General features: G+C 37.5%; 1 protein-coding gene across 2 annotated transcripts in view; it reads right to left on the bottom strand.

Annotated features, from left to right (window-relative positions):
- Positions 1-19,662, bottom strand: part of SIRT1 (sirtuin 1) — a 29,839-nt gene extending 10,177 nt beyond the window's left edge. Inside the window, exons 1-7 of one of the 2 annotated variants that reach the window (XM_032423777.1) lie at positions 19,194-19,662; positions 17,686-17,802; positions 15,001-15,242; positions 13,638-13,790; positions 5,403-5,550; positions 3,966-4,045; positions 1,819-2,005 (exon numbers count right to left, since the gene is read on the bottom strand). In XM_032423777.1, coding sequence (XP_032279668.1) covers positions 1,819-2,005; positions 3,966-4,045; positions 5,403-5,550; positions 13,638-13,790; positions 15,001-15,242; positions 17,686-17,802; positions 19,194-19,605 — 1,339 coding nt within the window. In that variant the 5' untranslated portion in view covers positions 19,606-19,662. Of the gene's footprint in view, positions 1-1,818; positions 2,006-3,965; positions 4,046-5,402; positions 5,551-6,058; positions 6,184-13,637; positions 13,791-15,000; positions 15,243-17,685; positions 17,803-19,193 lie in introns of those variants that run through there. The other variant, XM_032423778.1, reaches the window with a different exon arrangement.
- Positions 19,663-20,045: the final 383 nt, after the last annotated feature.

Below are 20,045 nucleotides of genomic sequence, written 5' to 3'. Positions count from 1 at the left end.
AAGCATCTTTATACAATTTCAGGTCCTGTTTCCCATCACCTGATTACCTCTGAGCAGTCTTCTCAGGCTTTTCTACTCTGTACCTCAATTTTCTTGTCTGTTTAATGGGGATAACAGTACTTTTTGACAAGGTTGTAGTCAGAATACGTCAAGTGCATAGAAGAGCTCTTGGCACATAGTGATAGTTATTCTATAAAAATAGCTCCTGAGAGTGTGGGGAAATTCATACAAGTCCATTTTCCACCATTATATACCTGTGTTTTACATCTTTTAAAAATTATCTTTGCGTATCAGCAACACAGTATTATACAGAGCCCCACAGAAAGCTTTTAAGAATTTCTCTGCTTACCTTTGAAGAGAAAAAAATAACTCAAAAATAAAGGAACTTATTCATTAAATTTTATCCTATATTCTACTGTCAAAGAATTTCACAGCTATTTTGGGAAGACTAAAACTGATAAAGCCACCACATGTAGGTAGGAAAAAGATGCACAATCATAGAGCTGAACTCCTGTTTCTTCCAATTGTTTGCTCTGGCTTGCCTATATGATTGCTGATGTAGAGTTCTAATTTAATCCTCTGATTAAGAGTTTGATTTTCTTGGGGCGGCTGGGTTGCTCGGTCAGTTAAACATCCCTCTTGGTTTCAGCTCAGGTCATGATCTCAGGGTTCTGAGATCAGCCCATGTCCGGCTCTGCATTCAGCACGGAGTCCACTTGGGATTCTTTTCCTCATCCTTCTCTCTCCGCGCCCCCCTTTGCTCCTCCCCCTGCATGCATGCGCTCTAAAATAAATAAATAAAATCCTTAAAAAAAAGTTTGGGGGCACCTGGGTGGCTCAGTCAGTTAAGCATCTGCCTTTGGCTCAGGTCATGATTCCAGGGTCCTGGGACTGAGCCCCATGTCAGGCTCCTGAGCAGGGAGTCGGCTTCTCCCTCTGCCTCTCCCCCTAGCTTGTACTTACTCACTCTCAAATAAATGTTTTTAAAATCTTTAAAAAAAAAAAAAAACCTTTCTCCCTCACCTTTTAGGGCACACCTGATGCTACTGAATTAATCCCTCTATCTTCCTGCCTTGCTTCCTCACTAGAGGGAGAAAACAGATAATATGAGAGCACGTTAAATATTCCTGAGAGCAAAAGGGACTTAAATTATATTTGAGCATTTTCATACACACAAACACCACATACAATGATTATGACAAGGCATGACTGTTACCTTTTTTTTTTCAAAGAGAGAATCCCAAGCAGGTGCTACGCCCAACACAGGACCTCACAACCCTGAGATTATGACCTGAGCTCAGACACCCAACTGACTGAGCCACTCAGGTGCCCCAAGGAATGACTGTTATTCTTATAAAAACAGACCAATCGTATTGAGCCCCCAAATTCTCTTACATGAGTATATTACACTTCTGGATTACACTTGTATCTAGCTATACATCTGAACTTATTGGGACGTAAAATCAACTAAATTTGAACGATCAACAACTATAATCAAATTAAGACTAGAAACACATAGATTAAAGACTGTTTCCTAAGCGTTATATAAATTAGCTGAAGCTAACTCCTGTCATAATAAAAACATACTCCACTAAAAAGCTGTTTCCCTTTGTCTTAATTTTTCCCTTTCCCACACCCCCGCACCAAAATGTTAGATTAACCAATCTTCACGAATGTGAACGTCACCTAAGAAATAAAGTTTGGCTCTTCACCACTCTTTAACCATAAAGAGAATAAGATCACCGGGGTCCACTGTACAGACCCACAACCTATGGCAATCTATATAGAAATACTCTCTAAAAATCATCACCAACTTACTTGGAATTAGTGCTACTGGTCTTACTTTCAGGGAAGACCCAATAACAATGAGGAGATCAACTTCATCTTTGTCATATTTCATGGCTCTATGAAACTGCTCTGGTAAATTTTCACCAAAAAAGACAATCTCTGGTTTCATGATAGCAAGTGGCTCATCAGCTGGGCACCTAGGACAACGAGGAACCACCTACATGTTCCAGATTTTGGTTGAGATGGGGAGGAAAAGGGAAAGCACTCAAGTTAGAAATAATCAACACTTACGCACTTCCCAAGAATGCATTTCAAAATTATCAAAGAAGCTGAATCACTATATTGTATACCTGAAACTAAAGACTATAATAGTTAACTATACTGGAATTAAAATTAAAAACTTAAAAAAAAGAAGAATTAGAATTCCCATATAAAAAAAGTGTTTTCAAACTGAAGTGTAGAAGCATATGAAATGAGCCATGTGCTTAAGTGCTTGGGGGATGGGGGGAATTATCAAAGAAAACAAAAAAGCTATGGATAAATAGTAGGGAAAACTGGATACTACCCTCAATGGCAATGTCAACTATCAATGACTTTATCAACATACAGTGAAATACAATGGTGTTATTATCTAAGTATGTAGCTACTGTAATAGCCATGAAGACCTACAGTTGATATTTAAGAGTCCACTGTAGATTAAGAAAATCCAGCACTTGTATATATGTACACATACGACTTAATCCTTTAAAAAAATGTAAGAAATGATTCCATTTTAATGATATTCTCCACTCATAATTATAACTATATATGCAGCTAACCACATAAAATTTATATCTGGATGGTTCTTATTCTCTGCCATTATTTTCCCGTATTTCTTTTTTGGGGGACAGTGATCATACATGAAATACCTTTTACAGGGAACCCTCCCACACTGTTGGTGGAAATGCAAGCTGGTGCAGCCACTCTGGAAAACAGTATGGAGGTTCCTCAAAAAGTTGAAAATAAAGCTACCATACAACCCAGCAACTGCACTACTGGGTATTTACCCCAAAGATACAAATGTAGTGATCCGAAGGGGTACGTGCACCCCAATGTTTATAGCAGCAATGTCCACAATAGCCAAACTATGGAAAGAGCCAAGATGTCCATCAACAGATGAATGGATAAAGAAGATGTGGTGTGTGTGTGTTTGTGTGGGTGTAATGGAATATTATGCAGCCATCAAAAAAACCAAAATCTTGCCATTTGCAAGGATGTGGATGGAACTAGAGGGTATTATGCTAAGTGAAATAAGTCAATCAGAGAAAGACATGTATCATATGATCTCACGGATATGAAGAATTCTTAATCTCAGAAAACAAACTGAGGGTTGCTGGAGTGGTGGGGGGTGGGAGGGATCAGGTGGCTGGGTGACAGACATTGGGGAGGGTATGTGCTATGGTGAGCACTGTGAATTGTGTAAGACTGTTGAATCACAGACCTGTACCTCTGAAACAAATAATACATTATATGTTAAAAAAAACAAAACACGAAGATAGTAAGAAGGGAAAAATGAAGGGGGGGAAATCAGAGGGAGAGACGAACCATGAGAGACTATGGACTCTGAGAAACAAAATGAGGGTTCTAGAGGGGAGGGGGGTGGGGGGATGGGTTAGCCTGGTGATGGGTATTAAAGAGGGCACGTTCTGCATGGAGCACTGGGTGTTATACGCAAACAATGAATCATGGAACACTGCATCAAAAACTAATGATGTAACGTATGGTGATTAACATAACCTAATAAAATAAAATTTTAAAAAAAGATTAAAAAAAATACCTTTTACAATAACTTTTTATATGTTTTAAAGGATTACCAAGAACTAATTTAAGATTCAAAATCCGACAGGAACTAAAAGGGGAAAGTAAGAGAAACTCTAATATAGCAACATCTCACGTATGATTTATTTTCACTTAGATATTAAGAAGCCAATTTCATCATTTTAGAGACATTATAGAGCAATGTTTTCAACTTAAGGGATTAAAAGGTTCTTGTATATTTATTTCATCAGAATTCCCAATGGTAATATTATCTTCCTGGATCTTTCCGTACCACATACTTTCAGAAAAAAAAATGCGGAGGCAAAAGAAAAAACAGGTCAGAGACATGCACAACTCCTAAAATATGGGGGATAAATTACCTGATTAAAAATATCTCCTCGTACAGCTTCACAGTCTACTTTGTATTTACAAATCAAGCAAGATGCTGTTGCAAAGGAACCTAAAAACAACCAATACACACACGCATTATTAAAGGAATGTTTCCATTTCTTTAAACATACCACAAAGATTATAAAGTTTGACACCAGAAAAGAGAATTAAGACTCCACGGGGAGGGGGAGGCGCCTGGGTGGCTCAGATGGTTAAGCGTCTGCCTTCGGCTCAGGTCATGATTCCAGGGTCCTGGGATTGAGTCCCGCATCGGGATCCCTGCTCAGTGGGGAGCCTGCTTCTCCCTCTGCCTCTCATGAATAAATAAATAAAACATTTAAAAAAAAAAGACTCCACAGGGGAATCTCAGGGGTGAATAATCAAAATACTTATATATAATACAGACAGAATCCAATCCTCAATTACTGAGATGTTGATATACACAGTGACACTTCCTAAAGCTATTCTTTTCAATAAAATAAACCAATTCCTCCAGAGCTAAAACTCTACAGAGTTGGAAGGTTATAATTGTGTGACCTTAGCTTAATTAACAGTTATACATTAAGAACAGATTTTTTTTTGTTTCTGGGTTGTTTTTTTTTTTTAAGATTTTATTCATCCATTCATCCCAGAGAGAGGGAGAGAGCACAAGCAGTGGGAGAAGCAGAGGGAGAAGCAGGCTCCCCACTGAGCAGGGAGTATGATGCAGGGCTCAATCCCAGGACCCTGGGATCACGACCTGAGCTGAAGGCAGACGCTTAACCGACTGAGCTACCCAGGCACCCCAAAAGCAGTTCAGATACATAAGAAAATGGTCTGCGCCTACTTGTTGTCTTAGATTGAAAGTCTTCTATATTTCCAAATTCTATACATCTGAACTACCCCTGTTCCTCTGGTTTCATAAACTAAAGATGTCATATTTTTCCTATATTGACATATAAAAAATATTGACATATTACTTTTGTAATCAAAGACGGTTATTTAGAAGAATTTAATGGAATACAACTGCTACACCTTTTGAAACACAATAGAACGTTAATCTGATGTTTTGTGCAATTAAGTATCAAGCTCAATAATTCTGGTTTAATTTTTTTGCATTCTACTTTTTAAAATTTATCTACAACTGATCAGTTAACAATGACTAAATAAAAAGGCTTAATCTCGGGGTGCCTGGGTGGCTCAGATGGTTAAGCGTCTGCCTTCGGCTCAGGTCATGATCCCAGGGTCCTGGGATCGAGTCCTGCTCCTTGGGGAACTGGCTTCTCCCTCTGCCTCTCTTTCTCTCTTATGAATAAATGGATAAAATCTTTAAAAAAAAAAAAAAAAAAAGGCTTAATCTCCATTTCTGGATGGCAGCCTACTTTCTAATCCTATTTTTTCCTATAAAACTAATTAAATAACAGAAAACAATTCTGAAGTTTACTAACCATGACACTGAATTATCCTTTGGATTCCTGCAACCTGTTCCAGTGTATCTATGTTCTGAGTATAGTTCCGAAGTAGTTTTCCTTCTTTATCTGACAAGGCTATGAATTTGTGACAGAGAGATGGTTGGAACTGTCCAGGATATATTTCCTATATAATGCAAAAGGCAAAAAAAGATTACAGTAAAGAAATAAGTATAACACATCTCATGTTTAGGTTTAACCAAATAACTACCAATGATAGTCCCCCATGTATAAATTAAAAAATACATGAGCATCTCAAAGCATCTAGATGGTTGCAACACACACCTACAAAAGGATTGCTGCTGTAATATGTATAAAACTCAGCAATTAGTGAACTTGCCCCCTGAAGGAAAAAGTCAACCCATAAGCATCTATAATAAATGTTAACAGATATTTTAATAAAAGTCAGAAGAAATACACACCTGAGAATATATCTAATTTTTTGTTGGCTGCAAATTCAGGGTTTGTTTTAAGGAAAAAGAAAAGTTTAAGTTGAAATTAAAGATATCAAAGATATGGTGACTTCTTTTAAAAACTAAAAGGCACTGTCAACACAATATTAAAAGTTGTTTATTCATCATTCATTATAAATATCAACCTGTTGGAAGTTTAAAGCTAAAGTTTTAATTCCTTACCAAAATTGTTTTCCTTCCACTGCACAGGCACATACTGGTATAGTATAGAGTTGCTCATGAATGCTGAGTTGCTGGATTTTGTGTGTGTGTTTTTCCCCCCAAATAATGCTTCAATGCTGTTTCTTCTTTAAAAACAAAGAATTCAGATATACACATGGCAAAAAGATCAGAGAAAAAGTATCAATTTTGGTCCTCTCAACTTTTGACAGTGTTTTTATTAAATTTCATTTAGTAAGTGACTATGGCAAAGGAAGTTTCTTCTCTACTTTCTTCTTTAAAGTAGTAATGCTGCCTACTTCCTTACCATTCATTACAGCCTCTAACCTATTACAATGCTAGCAAAAAAATCAGACACAACCGTATGTCTGTCAATAGGGGACCGGTTGTAGAAATATAGTACATCCATAATAGTGGAGTATGCAGCCATTAAAATGAATGTGAGAGGTCTAGATGTACTGACCTGGAAAATGGTCCAATGACATGTGAAAAAAAGCAAGTTAGTCACCAGTGTGTAGAGTTTTGTTTTTGTTGTTTGTTATTAAGCAAAAATAGAAATTATATGCACATGTATATATAGATACATTCATACAAACATCAAGTCAAGAAGGATACAAACAAACTATTAACAGAGGTGGGGAAACTTTCAACTTCTGACATTATACAAAAAAGTTTAATAAGATTACGGATGACTTTACTTTTAACCTATTTAATATTCCAAATTTTAAGGAACTCTCTACAGGGATACCTTTTAGGAAAAATAATAAGCAAATCTCTAACTACCACCACATACACGTTCGTATGCTACTGAAAATGTTTTACAAAAATCCAAAGATTCTGCCTCACATTCAAACTTTTATCATGAATTTCACTGACTACTTTGCAATTTAAGAAGCAGACAATGCATACAGAAAGAATTAACAAGGGCTTATAAAGCTATGTTTATAGAAAACTGAAAGCTACATTATGTTTTGAACCACTGTATCATGCTATACTAACCATTGTTTTCTCCCCAGAATGCTTTGTTCTAGTACATTTAAAGGATTAATCGTCATAATTATTTACTAAGCTCTCTCTGGAAATGGCTATTAAAAGTATTTTTATTAAAAAAATGTTTTTACAACAAATATTACAATATGCTAGCCTACAAATAGGTTCTAATAAGGAACATGAGAACAGCATGCCAAACTCATAACGTGAACAAATGACTGCCTCCAGAGCAGGTTTGAGGAGCAAGAGTACCAAGATTCTACCCTCCTGGAATGAACTTCTCTGTGTCTTATCATCCCCCATTCCTTTTATATATATATATAATAAAAATTTTTTTTTAAAGTAGGCTCCATGCCCAACACGTGACTTGAACTCATGACCCTAACTAAGATCAAGAATTGCATGCTCTACTGACTAAGCCAGCCAGGTGCCCCTCCCCATTCCCTTTTTAAAGGGGAAGGTAAGAAGCACAAAGATGTTGTGGCACAGTAGATTCAGTTCTACACTCCAGTTTCCCTTCATGTCCAATCCGTAACAGTTCAGGGTAGTTTAGCCCTTAAAGTTACAAATCAATTCCTGTAGTTGGGGATAAATTATGAATAATTTATTTTATAAGCCTACATTTTATATGTTAGAACCTAAGTGATTTGAATCTTAACTATTTTCTTTCGCATATACAGTGGACTGTGTTGCAATCATTAGATTTAAATACTGTATTCAAACTAAAGGATATAATCTGAAATAATGAAAAAAAATTACCCTGGAAGGACTTTTAATGGATAGTACTCCCAAGACAGGCTCTTAACATGAAGTCTGCTAAAAACCAAATGGCTGTGGATAAAACTTTCAGATAAAAGTATGGATTGGGATGCCTGAGTGGCTAAGTCGGTTTAAGCATCTGACTTCAGTTCAGGTCATGATCTTACAGTCCTGGGCTCCCTGCTCAGTGGAGAGTCTGCTTCTTCCTCTTCCCCTGCCCCTCCCCGTGCTCTCCCTCTCTCTCAAATAAATAAATCTTAAAAAAAAAGAGTCACAAAAGTATGGATTGATCTTCTATGTTGGAACTGTGACATGTTAGCTAGCCCTGTTCTAAGTAAGATGGACCATCCCAAATCTCAACATTGTAAAGTACTATTAGGAAAACAATTATGTGAGCTAGGCCATTCTGTTACTGCTATAGGGGTACTTATAGATTAGAATGAAAGCAGAACTGGGACCAATACTTGAAATGCTATTAAAAAGATGCACTGCTTCCACAAAGATGTATTTACCAGGCATAACAGGAGCCCTTTATTATAATGCTGTAGACCAGGCTGAGGACTGGGGTTTTACATTTTAAAAGACTGGAAAGGTGGGATGCCTGGGTGGCTCAGCCAGTTAAGCGTCTGCCTTTGGCTCAGGTCATGATACCAGGGTCCTGGGATCCAGTCCACATCAGGATCCTTGCTCGGCGGGGAGCTTGCTTCTCCCTCTGTCTGCCACTCCCCCTGCTTGTGCACATTCTCTTTCTCTGACAAATAAATTAATTAAATCCTCAAAAAAACAAACAAACAAAAAACTTTGAAGGCTGGAAAGGTAAACAAAACAGGACAGAGTTCCTATACAGTCCACAAAGAAAACCATATTTACTATCTGGCCCTATACTGAAAAGGTTTGCTGACTCTATTGTAGACATATACATCCCCATTTTGCAGATGAAAAAACTAAAGCACAGAAATAACTTGCCAAAAGTCACAAGAGCAAGTAGAAGAGCTGTCATTCAAATCCAGTTTTGACACCAAAGTGTGGCTCTTAATCACTATGCATACTGCCTTTTCAGTTTTTGATCCCTCAACATCATTTCCTATTTCTCTTTTAAGCTAATTAAGCACCACTATTAGGTATTGCATTTTGCACATCCTCAAGGGACTGTTGCAACTTGAATTCCAATCACCATCTAACTTAAAAACACTCTTCAAGAATGCATGATGTCTCCACAATCAGTATGAGAAAGCAGCATCTCAATGGAAAAAAACAGCTAAGAACAAATAGGCAGCTCAAAGATATACACGTGGCCAGTAGTAAAAACAGTCATCCACACTAATAAACAAAAACAAAACACTAATATGATAAATAAGATACTGATTTTTATCTATTGAACTGATAGTTTTAACTGCCTTAAAAACAACTCTAGGGGTGCCTGGGTGGCTCAGTCGTTAAGCGTCTGCCTTCGGCTCAGGTCATGATCCCAGGGTCCTGGGATCGAGCCCCGCATCGGGCTCCCTGCTCCATGGGAAGCCTGCTTCTCCCTCTCCCACTCCCCCTGCTTGTGTTCCCTCTCTCGCTGTGTCTCTGTCAAATAAATAAATAAAAAATCAAAAAAACAAAAACAAAAACACAACTCTAGATATCCATTAATAGGAGACTGATTAAATATGTTGTGGTACAACTATAGTACTATGTAGCCTTTTCTTAAAAATGACGTATATCTGTTAAGTGCCACTATGAAACTATTTCCAAGAATATTAAGCAGGAAAAAAAGCAAGGTAGAGAAAAGGGTGTGTGATTCTGTTGGTAATTATTTTTAAAATACTGAAAACTTACAGTAATGCCCCTCTCCTATATACACAAACAAGTTTACTCATTTTTTTTTTCCTGGAACGATAACCCAAGAAAACATCTTACCATGGTAAACTTTGAAGAGATTGGAGATAGAGATGACTGAAGGGGGAAGCCAACTAACATGTTTTATACTGTTAAGAACTTTTTAAGCCACATATACAACACACATACACACACACACACGTGTGCATGTGATTTTTTTTAAGTATTTTAATGCCAACAGTATACTGTGGAGGATTTTTTGGGTGTGTAGGGGGCAGAAGCATGCTAAGTCAGCCTTCTAATACACTTCTGATAGGAGTATATTTTATTCCACCTTTCCAGGTAGCAGTGAGACAAAACCTATCATGACCTTTAGCAATTGCACTTTGGAATTTATCCTAAAAACACTGGAAACATACCAAAAAGTACAATCACAGCAACACTATTTACAATAAAAGTAGGAAACACCCGAAATGTACGCTGTGGAATTACAGTACACCAGTGGATGAACATTATGACCATTATAAAATATTCAAATATCTGAAAGAAAAAATTTATTAAATACAAAAGACTACAAATCCAAAGCAGTAGGCAAAACAGCCCATTTTTACAATAAAAATATACATTCAGTAAGTAATTAAAACAAAAAAATACATTCGGGTATAAAACTATAGGTGCCTTTATACATACGTGACTTACATACACATAGGTACCAACATTGTCTTCAGATGAATGGGATTGTGGCTTTTTGGGGGGGGGGGCTTGCATTTTTTGATGATAGGTGATGAGCTGGTTTTAAGAGTTTAACTTTCTAACTATAGAATCTGGTATGTTTGCACATTATCAATAAAATGATCATTTATTGAATATATATAAAGATGTTTGGAATTTAGTTCATAAAAATTCAGTTCATATTTCCCCCTCTACTTTTTGACTTTTAATCACTTTAGGGTAAAGGATATTCATTAAATTCAATATGGATAGCATCTATACTCTCTGAACACAGTCCTTTTTAACAACAAAAAAAGTTATTTATATATCCTCAGTTTCACCCTGACTCTTAATACAACCCCTCATTTTTAACAATATCAGTAAATTGTTTTAGACTCCTGAGAACCATGACCACAACTCATTATCAATCCAAACCCTTACAATGCACTGTGGTTCAGAACATGGCTATACAGCTTTAATGTTGGGCTTAACTGTTCTTATATACAAGAATTCAAAGAGATACCCCCACAGGTAGGCACACTGTAATACAGTGGTGCTCAAACGGGATGTCTGGCAAGTCGGAGGCATTTCTGATTGTCATGATTGGGAGTGAGAGTGTTATTAATAGCATTTAGGGGGAGAAGGCCAAGGATGCTGCTAGATATCCTACAATGCATAGGACAGTTCCTGACAGCAAAGAATCATCCACCCCAATATGTCAATAGGTTGAGAAACTGCTCTACTGAGCCAGCTGGAATTTCCCATCTAAATGAAATCTGTTTCTTCTCAATAATTATATACAATCATTGCCTCAATACATGTTTAGAAATTCTTTCTTTCCAATATGTCTAAATTTCACCAGTAATATTTACTCTTTCCATGGTGTCATATTAAATTCACTTTCTCATAACGGACTAAAATCATAAGCCATTCTTACGAACTTTCTGCCCAGTTAGAGAAACTGATAAAAAATTTTAGGTTATGAGTATTTTATTTATGTAGTATTTAAAGAATCTAGTAAAATACTGTGTAATACTTACATATCCTCCCCACTCTCCATTTCTGTATATGATCTTTCATTCTTTGTCCTTACTTCTTTCCCCCTTAAGCTTTTTCCTATTCATTTTTAGGCCAAAATTAACTCAGTCTGTTACCATTACTATCAATTTTAAGTGCTACTTCAGCAACTAAAAGCATTTGTTTAGGCAGTTCCTAATATGAGAATTAAAAGCATAAGAATTCTATATGAGTAGCAGTTACAAAGGTGAATATATTTGGCTCTTACCATAACTTAAATGAAAACTCAGAGCAATCATGCAGAATTAAACTTATATTAACAAAACTGAAAAAGGATGCACTTTATAGATGACTACACTTATTTTTTTCATTAAACTAAAAAAATACACATAACTCCTTAAAGCTTTTATAGAAGAAAAAAATGCTGCCCCTCCAAACTTTTCTTCTCCCAGGTGGCATGAAAGATGTACACAGTGATTAAAAACATTGGAACACATTAACAGTGTGCCATTTTTACCATAACTCACTTATTTTCTCTTATGCATGGTCCAGATTTGTTAAGTGCATTTTTTAAAGTTCCTGTAATTTGTCTTTAGTAGAGTAATTCTGAATTGCTTCTACAGATTCTTACACATCAAAGCTAGTTTAAGCTCAAACTGAGTACCCAGTCTGTACATTAAACAACTAAAGTTTCTTACCCTTGCTATTTCAATTCTCAGTTACCACATTTTTCCCAAGTGTCAAGTTACTACTTTACTAGGCAATTTAATATATACTTAAGGGGAAAAAGCTGACGAGTTTGTTAGGGTAATGTGTTTCTTCTCAGAACACAGAATTTACAGCAAAAATCTAGTGAGCATTATATAAATGTACCATCAACTTTTATCATCAAATGGAAGATAAAGTAATTTCTAGTTACTTGCTGGCCCTCTTAAGTGTTCATTTCTGCTAACTAGAGCTATTATTATGTGAATGTCCTAGGTCCAAATCAAGAAACCTATAATTAAGTGATATTTCATTGTTCTTCAAAATCATGTAGTAGTACCACTAGCAGTGGAATGTTAGAGCTTTTCTGAGTTATATAAATAGATCATATGGTTTGAAAGTAGCACTTTTAGGGGCGCATGGGTGGCTCAGTTGTTGGGCATCTGCCTTTGGCTAAGGTCATGATCCCAGGGTCCTGGGATCGAGCCCCACATTGGGTTCCCTGCTCTGCGGGGAGCCTGCTTTTCCCCATCCCACTCTCCCTGCTTGTGTTCCCTCTCTAGTTGTGTCCCTCTCTGTCGAATAAATAAATAAAACCTTAAAAAAAAAAGCACTCTAATTAAAATTCAGGTTCATTTAATTTCTAGATTTATGAAAATTAGTCAATACAAAAGACCCTCATCAAATATACTAAAGTTTAGCAATAACAATTTTACAATTTCTTTCCATAAGACTGAACTATAGAATAAAAAAATAAAAGTCTTCTAATGACTAAAATCTCCTGGGCATGGTATAATTTAATCTCAAACTTTATAGGAGAGCTGCCCAATAGAAATATGTGAGCCATAGATTTCCTAGTAACCACATTAAAAGCATGAAATTATCATAATTTTTGACCCAATATCAAAAGCATTATTATTTCTACATATAATCAGTATCTGTAAATATATAATAATACTATTTTCTATTTTTTCCATACTACATTTCCAAAATCTGGTATATCTTCCACACTTACATCACATCTCAGTACACTTAAGTACTCAACAGCCCCATGTAGCTAGAGGATTCCAAATTAGTGCAGCTCTAGAGACTCTAGAGCAAAATAAAGCAATCTTGACTAAAATGCAACCTAAGAATCTTCATCCCTAACCACAGATTTTTGAGGTACATCCTCACATGTTAAACTCTGTCTACTATAAAACATACCAAAGCAGAGATTACAATCTTTATGACCCATAAAAAATATTAAAAATCAAAACAGTGATGTTACTTTCATATGGTCTATTAACTTCTAAAATAGCCTGAACAATGTAAAAGCCATTACTAAAATGCAAACTTGAAAAATATGAAATAATCTCTTTAAAAATAAGCCCAATCCTAAAATGGAAAGTAAAGGATAGTCCCCCTTCTGGGAAGAAAATTCTGACTGAAATGACTTTATTTCGTGATCTTACTCTACCACAGTCCTAGTACCCAATTTACTAGACAATGAATGGTCAACTTAAGAAGCCTAAATATGAATAAAATACATTTTCATGAGAGAAGGCCAAAGAACAACTAGAAGACTTCATAGTACCTTTGCAAACTTGAAGAATGGTCTTGGATCTTTTCTGAAATATTCAATATCAAACATTGCTTGAGGATCTGGAAGGTCTGGGAAGTCTATTGCAAGGCGAGCATAAATACCATCTCTTGACCTGAAGTCAGGTATTCCACAAGAAACAGAAACCTGAAATATGCATGGCATAATTTGTACAATTAAATCTTCCATCTACGTTTATAATTACTAGTTCATCATATAATTAGGGAAGAGCTGAAAAATATGTTACTTTAAAATTTATCTTGGGGAACAAAAATACTGCCCTACTCTAATTTCAAATTCAAATAAACACACACAAAAAAAACAAGAGTATAATGAAATCCATCATATTTTCCATTCACAATAGGGTAAGGAATTTTAAGTCAGGCTAATTTTTTTTTTCAGGCTAACTTTAAACCTTTAAACATTTAACCAACACATTAAAGCAACTGCAATTTGAGAACAGTAAATCATTTCAAATTATTTTAACTACAAAGCAGGCAAGATTTTCTATCACAGTCAGGTATTTGAAAAAACAAAACTGTCATCTGGTCAGGGTTATACTATTTCAAGAATATTAAATTCCTGTATTTTCTTTAAAAATTCTATCATACGATATTTTAATTCTAAACTGACATTTCAAATAGGAATTTCAGAAGTTAACTTTTTGTTTCACAATTTCATCAGCTGACTCCACTCTAACCTCAGAATAAAACTAACTTGTCTCAATCACATCTGGGAACAAAGCAGAACTATTCTTGATAATCATTTATGATTAAATAGCACTCTGCCTTAACTCAAAATGGCAAAAAACAGGTCTGAATTTTACTCCCAACAGTTGCCCTAGGTCACTACCATGTAACATATTCTGTTTTCAACACACAATAGCCTTAGGTAGCTAGTTAAGTGCTAACCCAAAGTGGGGCTAATGCAACATGTCAAGCCACCTGTTGCCTTCCCAACACTAAGTTATTTACTTGTGAACACCAATTAGGTTCCTGGTTTCCCCATAAAGATGGAACAAAGATCCAATTTTTCCATCAGACCCTGACACACTTTAATGCAAACAGCATTCCCTGCATCTCCTTTAGGAGCTGTAGTATAATAAGTAAAAACCTTGCCTTAAATTCCACTTACTGTATTTACAAACAGAAATCTTTTACAGTTGTTGGAGAGGTTTTTACAGTAATGAACCAATTCAACTGCTGCAGCACTTTTTATATAGCAGTTTCCAAACACAAATTCCCATTATCATGTTAGGAAAAATTCTACACAAAAAATGTTTCCTAACTGAAAAAAGGCCCAAGAAAAATCACATACCACCTCCCTCTTTTACTAGTGTTTTATACATCTTACGTACCCCAGCTCCAGTTAGAACTATTATTTTTTTGCACTCTTGCAGTAATTTCACAGCATCTTCAATTGTATTAATATCTTTTCTTTTTTTCCTTTTTGGTGGTTCTGAAAGTATATTAATAACAATCTGCCACAGTGTCATATCATCCAATTCAGGTGGAGGAATTGTTTCTGGTAGTAAATCTTTAAGAATTGTTCGAGGATCTGTGCCAATCATGAGATGTTGCTGAACAAAAGTATATGGACCTACATCAAGAAGGAAAAGAATTAGATCGAATCCACCTCCAAGTAATTCAAAATCTCATTTTCTAAAGTAATGAATTAGCAATCTTCAAAGTTTTTTTTGCAAAGAACACGCAATATAAAGATATTTCATTCTTTAGAGCTAGTGCTCTCGCCCAATGAGATGAAGGAGATCAAATTAGAGATGTGCCTGCTCTTAGAGCTCTTAAATCCAGTGTCTTCTCTCCTGTTTCTAAGAATAAAATGAAAATTCATTCTTCAGATCATTTATTATTTTCTCTTTCAAAAAAAATATTTGTCATGTTAAGACTTAAAAATTTAGTATGTTAAGCTGTTTTGGATCAAAAGACTATCAACATCAATTATTCAATTGCTGATAATAATTACCTTCATTTACTGAGTACTTATTTAATGTCAGGAACTGTCAGTTATTAATTCACATAAGTCTTCCCTGAAATATGTTTAATAGATGAGAAAACTGACACTGAGAGAGGTAAAACAGTTTGCCCAAGACTACCCAATTAGTAAGTGGCAAAGGCCATAATGCACACCCAGAGTTGCATGCCAAATTCCACGCTCTAATTTTGTTTCCAAAGCAATTGCCTCTACTTCTGCAATTTCTTTCATGTTTGTTTTTATCGTTTTGAGCACCATTCGTTTGAAGAAAAGCCAAAGAAAGATGTTAAATTACAAATTAAAAAAAAAAAAGTTGAGCTATCTTGAGCTATAAAATACCATGTATTTTAAGAGTTAATTTTTTAAAAAGTCAAAATTAACTACCAATTTTTATTTATTTACTTATTTATTTTTACAACAAACCAAACCAAAACTATGTTTTTATTGGTGCTGTTAAGTCCATCCTACCACCCTGCCTTGATAGATGGGGGTGTGTCTTGTTCCTAGAGGTGACAAAATGAAGTATTGCCACTTAGTGTTTTTAAAAATCTTTTGAAAGATGTACTATAAAATTATCTTAACACAAATATAAAGGCTATGCATCTATGGTAATCTTGATCAAAGCACTATTTTCATTTGATAAAAATCTTAGATTCTCTAATAGCTTTTGCTGTTACTCTACAAATTCAGTTACGTCTCCTCTTTCTCAAGGATACACTCTTTTTTAACCTGAAATAACTTTCTAAATTAAGACATGAAAAATTACAGATTAATAAGATATAAAAAAAGATGACTGGCATTTACAATAAATTTGCCAATTCTACCTCAAAATTTAATTTTAAAGCTACTCTTTCTCTATTTCTTTATTGCTATCATGGTTTAACCTAAAATCATGTCTTATACCATGACTACTGCAATTATCTCCAATGCATCCTTGCCCCTTTGAAGTCAATCTATACAGAGTATAGATTTTTTAAATGATCTTAAGAGAAAAAGTGATTTTAAGGGAAAAAGGAGGTCATTATATAATGATAAAAGGGTCAATGATATCAACTTTTAAATTTCAAATTCTGATTGTTGCTAATATACAGAAATACAGTTGAGTTTTAAATAATGATCATGTATCCTATCTTCGGTCTAAGATCAAATTGAAGATTATTATTACTGGAAAATTTTAAGGAGATAGTAATTACGTATAGATTTCCTGTGGGCTTTCAGGACTGGTACCTTTTCTTTATTGATCTGTAGAACTCTTTTGTACATACTTGTGTTATTAATTACTGTGTATTCTTCTAGATCTTAACCATAGAAATTTAATTCTGGTAAATGTTTTTGTTTTTTTTCTCTTCAATATTGTACTAGAAGTACTAACCACTACAATAGACAAGAAAAATAAAAGGAATCTGTATTAGAAAGGCAGATATAAAGCTGTTAGTATTTGCAGTAGACAAGATCATCTAAGTAGAAATTTGATGGAAATGTCAAAAAAAGCTACTAGAATTAAATGGTTAGATTATTGGTTAGATTAAATGGTTAATTATCTAGCATATTTAATATTTACTGAGCACAAACTGTGTGCCAGGCACTTTTCTAGGCACCGACAAAACACTATACCACAGTCAAAAATCCCTGCCCCCACGGGGTTTATTTTCTATATACAGGAAATAAAACAAAGAAGTTAGATACAGAGGTTATTAAGTGATTAAGTGTTTAAAAAAAAAACAAACAGATTTGAATTGAGAAAGAACAAGATACTCTAACTGGAGAAAAAGCACGCCACACAGAGGGGTACAAGTGAAAGAACTGGAGGAGTGAGAAGGACCTCACTGAGAAATACCAGGTGCCAGCTTCCATGGGCTTATTATTAAGCTGTTTAAAAACGAAAACAGAATAAAGCACTAGACTTTCCCTAGAAAACATAAGCTGACACTAAATGTCAGGAAGCACCTAAGAACCTCAATACCAGGTTATAAGGGTCCAGAAAACTCTATTTTTAGTTGACATTAAAAAATATACAAAGACGACATTCTCTAAAGTTCTGAAACCATACCTATCCGTGGCCTTGGAGTCCAGTCACTAGAGCTTGCATGTGAGGCTCTATCATCCTCATCACTTTCACAGGAATGAAAACCGTTGGTGATTATTTCATCATCAAACAGAAGGTCATCTGCAAAAGAACCCAAAGTAACTCAAGGTGGCTGAAACAATCTGCATCTAAAATGTATGAAGATCTGTAACAGTTATGATGCAATGATTTTCACTGAATAAACCACTGAACATTCATTCATAGTGCCTAGGTTAAAAATGCCTCCTGGGTCAGCTTGCACCCTTCATAGGAGCAGTATAGCCTCATCTTTATGGATCCTGCAAAGAATCTTAAAACTTCCAGTTCACCAAAATCTAGAAATAATTATACTTAAAACACAAGAAGTACTAATCTAGTTACACTGAAATTACAGATCACAAGTAACAGGAATTCATGAAACTTGTCAAAAACTTAAGTCATTCAAACATAACTATGACTGTGCCCTTCTCTTGTATAATACTAGACATACAAAGATATATGCGTTATTCATTTCCCATATTAAACTGTTTATTGAAATCAAGGGTCAATTTACTAATCTAGACTTTAATGCACACGAATGGTCAAATGGTCCACTGATTGGATTTATTGATAAAGACGAACATCCATCCACGACAGAAACATCTCAGATTGAAAATATGAAAACCCTCAGGGGCGCCTGGGTGGTTCAGTCGTAAAGCCTCTGCCTTCGGCTCAGGTCATGATCCCAGAGTCCTGGGATCGAGCCCCGCATAGGGGTCCCCGCTTCGCGGAAAGCCTGCTTCTCCCTCTCCCACTCCCCCTGCTTGTGTTCCCTCTCTCGCTGTGTCTCTGTCAAATAAGTAAATAAAATCTTAAAAAAAAAAAAAGTCTTAAAGTACTATCATGCTCCATACCCAGCATTAACTGCACCAAAAAACTGTAATGTCTTTTGCAAAAAGCTATGCTTTTGCAATTTTGCAGACTATGACTTTAGAAACAGCTTTGCTCCTTAAAATTTAAAACAAGTTTAAAAAGAGATCCTAAAAAAAAAACCAATAATTGCACAGGTGTGTCAGTTTGCAAAGACAATTGCAAAAGGATGCAAAGGACCAGCAAAAGTTGCAGATTTAACTGTGCAGGGAAGGGGTGTGGAAAAGCGAAAGATGTTCAACAAAGGCAATATGCTAAAGAGAGTAGGAGGAGAGAGAAACTTACTTTAAAAACCAACTGCGGGAGCTTCGCGGCGCGGCGGCTGCGCAAAGCGCGAGGCCGCCCAGGCGGGCCGCGGAGGGAGGGAAAGAGGGAGCGGAGGGAGGGAGTACGCGGGCCGCTCCCGCAGCCCGGCCAGCAGCCAGGGAGGCACACAGTTGAGGCCCGTGGTGGGGAGAGGGAGGCCCCAGAACCAGACCTGAGCCCCCAGCCCGCCTCAGAGAACCCCCCCAACCCCACACCAGAAGGGGCCCCGAGAGAGGGAGGAGGGGATGCGCAGTCCCTGCCGCCCGCGCCCTGCGCACCTCGGTACCCAATCGTCGCCGCCGCCGCCTCTTCCTCCTCTTCGCCTTCGTCGTCGTCGTCGTCGTCGTAGAAGTCGTCGGCCGGCGGCGGCTCCCGGGATAGGCCCTGTAGGCCCGGCCCATTGTCTCCTTCCCCGGCCGTCGCCGCCTGGGCCTCCGGCTCCCCGCCCGCCGCCGCCGCCTCCCGCCACAGCGCCGCGGCCGCCGCGGGGCAGCCCCCGGTCGCCGCCGGCACCTCACGCTCAGTGGCCGCCCCACCGGGCTCGCCCGGGCTCCGCCCCAGGCCGGGACAGTCTCTCCGCGGCCTCTTGCGGAGAGGCTCCCCGGCGGGCGGCGACGCGGCCTCCCTCTCGGCCGCCACCGCCGAGGGGGAGCCGCCGGGCTGAAGGGCGAGCGCCGCCTCGTCCGCCATCTTCCAACTGCCTCTCTGGCCCTTCTCCCTCGCCTCCTCTGCTCCCGCTCGCCTCGCGGCACTGGCGCCCCCGCGGCTCCGGCTGCGGGAGATTTAAACCCCGTCACGTGACCCAGGCCCTCGTCGCCCCCGCCCTCCCGCCGCTCCCGCCGCTCCCGCCACCCACGCGGGCCGGACCACAACACGGCGGGTCACGTGGCGGGCGGAGGCGGCGTGGGCTGGAAGGAAACGCGGCCCCACCTCTCTGCGGCAGGCGCGTCTAGCAGCCAAAGTCGCCCGTTTCCCAACTTCTTTTCAAAACTGGCCTCAAATCACTGTCGCCCGGACGGCTCAAGTTTTGGTTCACACTGCGAATTTCCACTTAAGTCTGAAGTGCACACCTTGCTTGCCTTAAGTCTTTTCTAGATTTAAGCTAAGAGGTTAAAACTTAGTTCCTGAGA

This window comes from Phoca vitulina, unplaced genomic scaffold (genome assembly GCF_004348235.1).
Source record: "Phoca vitulina isolate PV1807 unplaced genomic scaffold, GSC_HSeal_1.0 scaffold29, whole genome shotgun sequence".
NCBI classification, from domain to species: Eukaryota; Metazoa; Chordata; class Mammalia; order Carnivora; family Phocidae; genus Phoca; species Phoca vitulina.
Note: the sequence above shows the minus strand (reverse complement) of the source record. Positions and strands in the feature narration are given on the sequence as shown.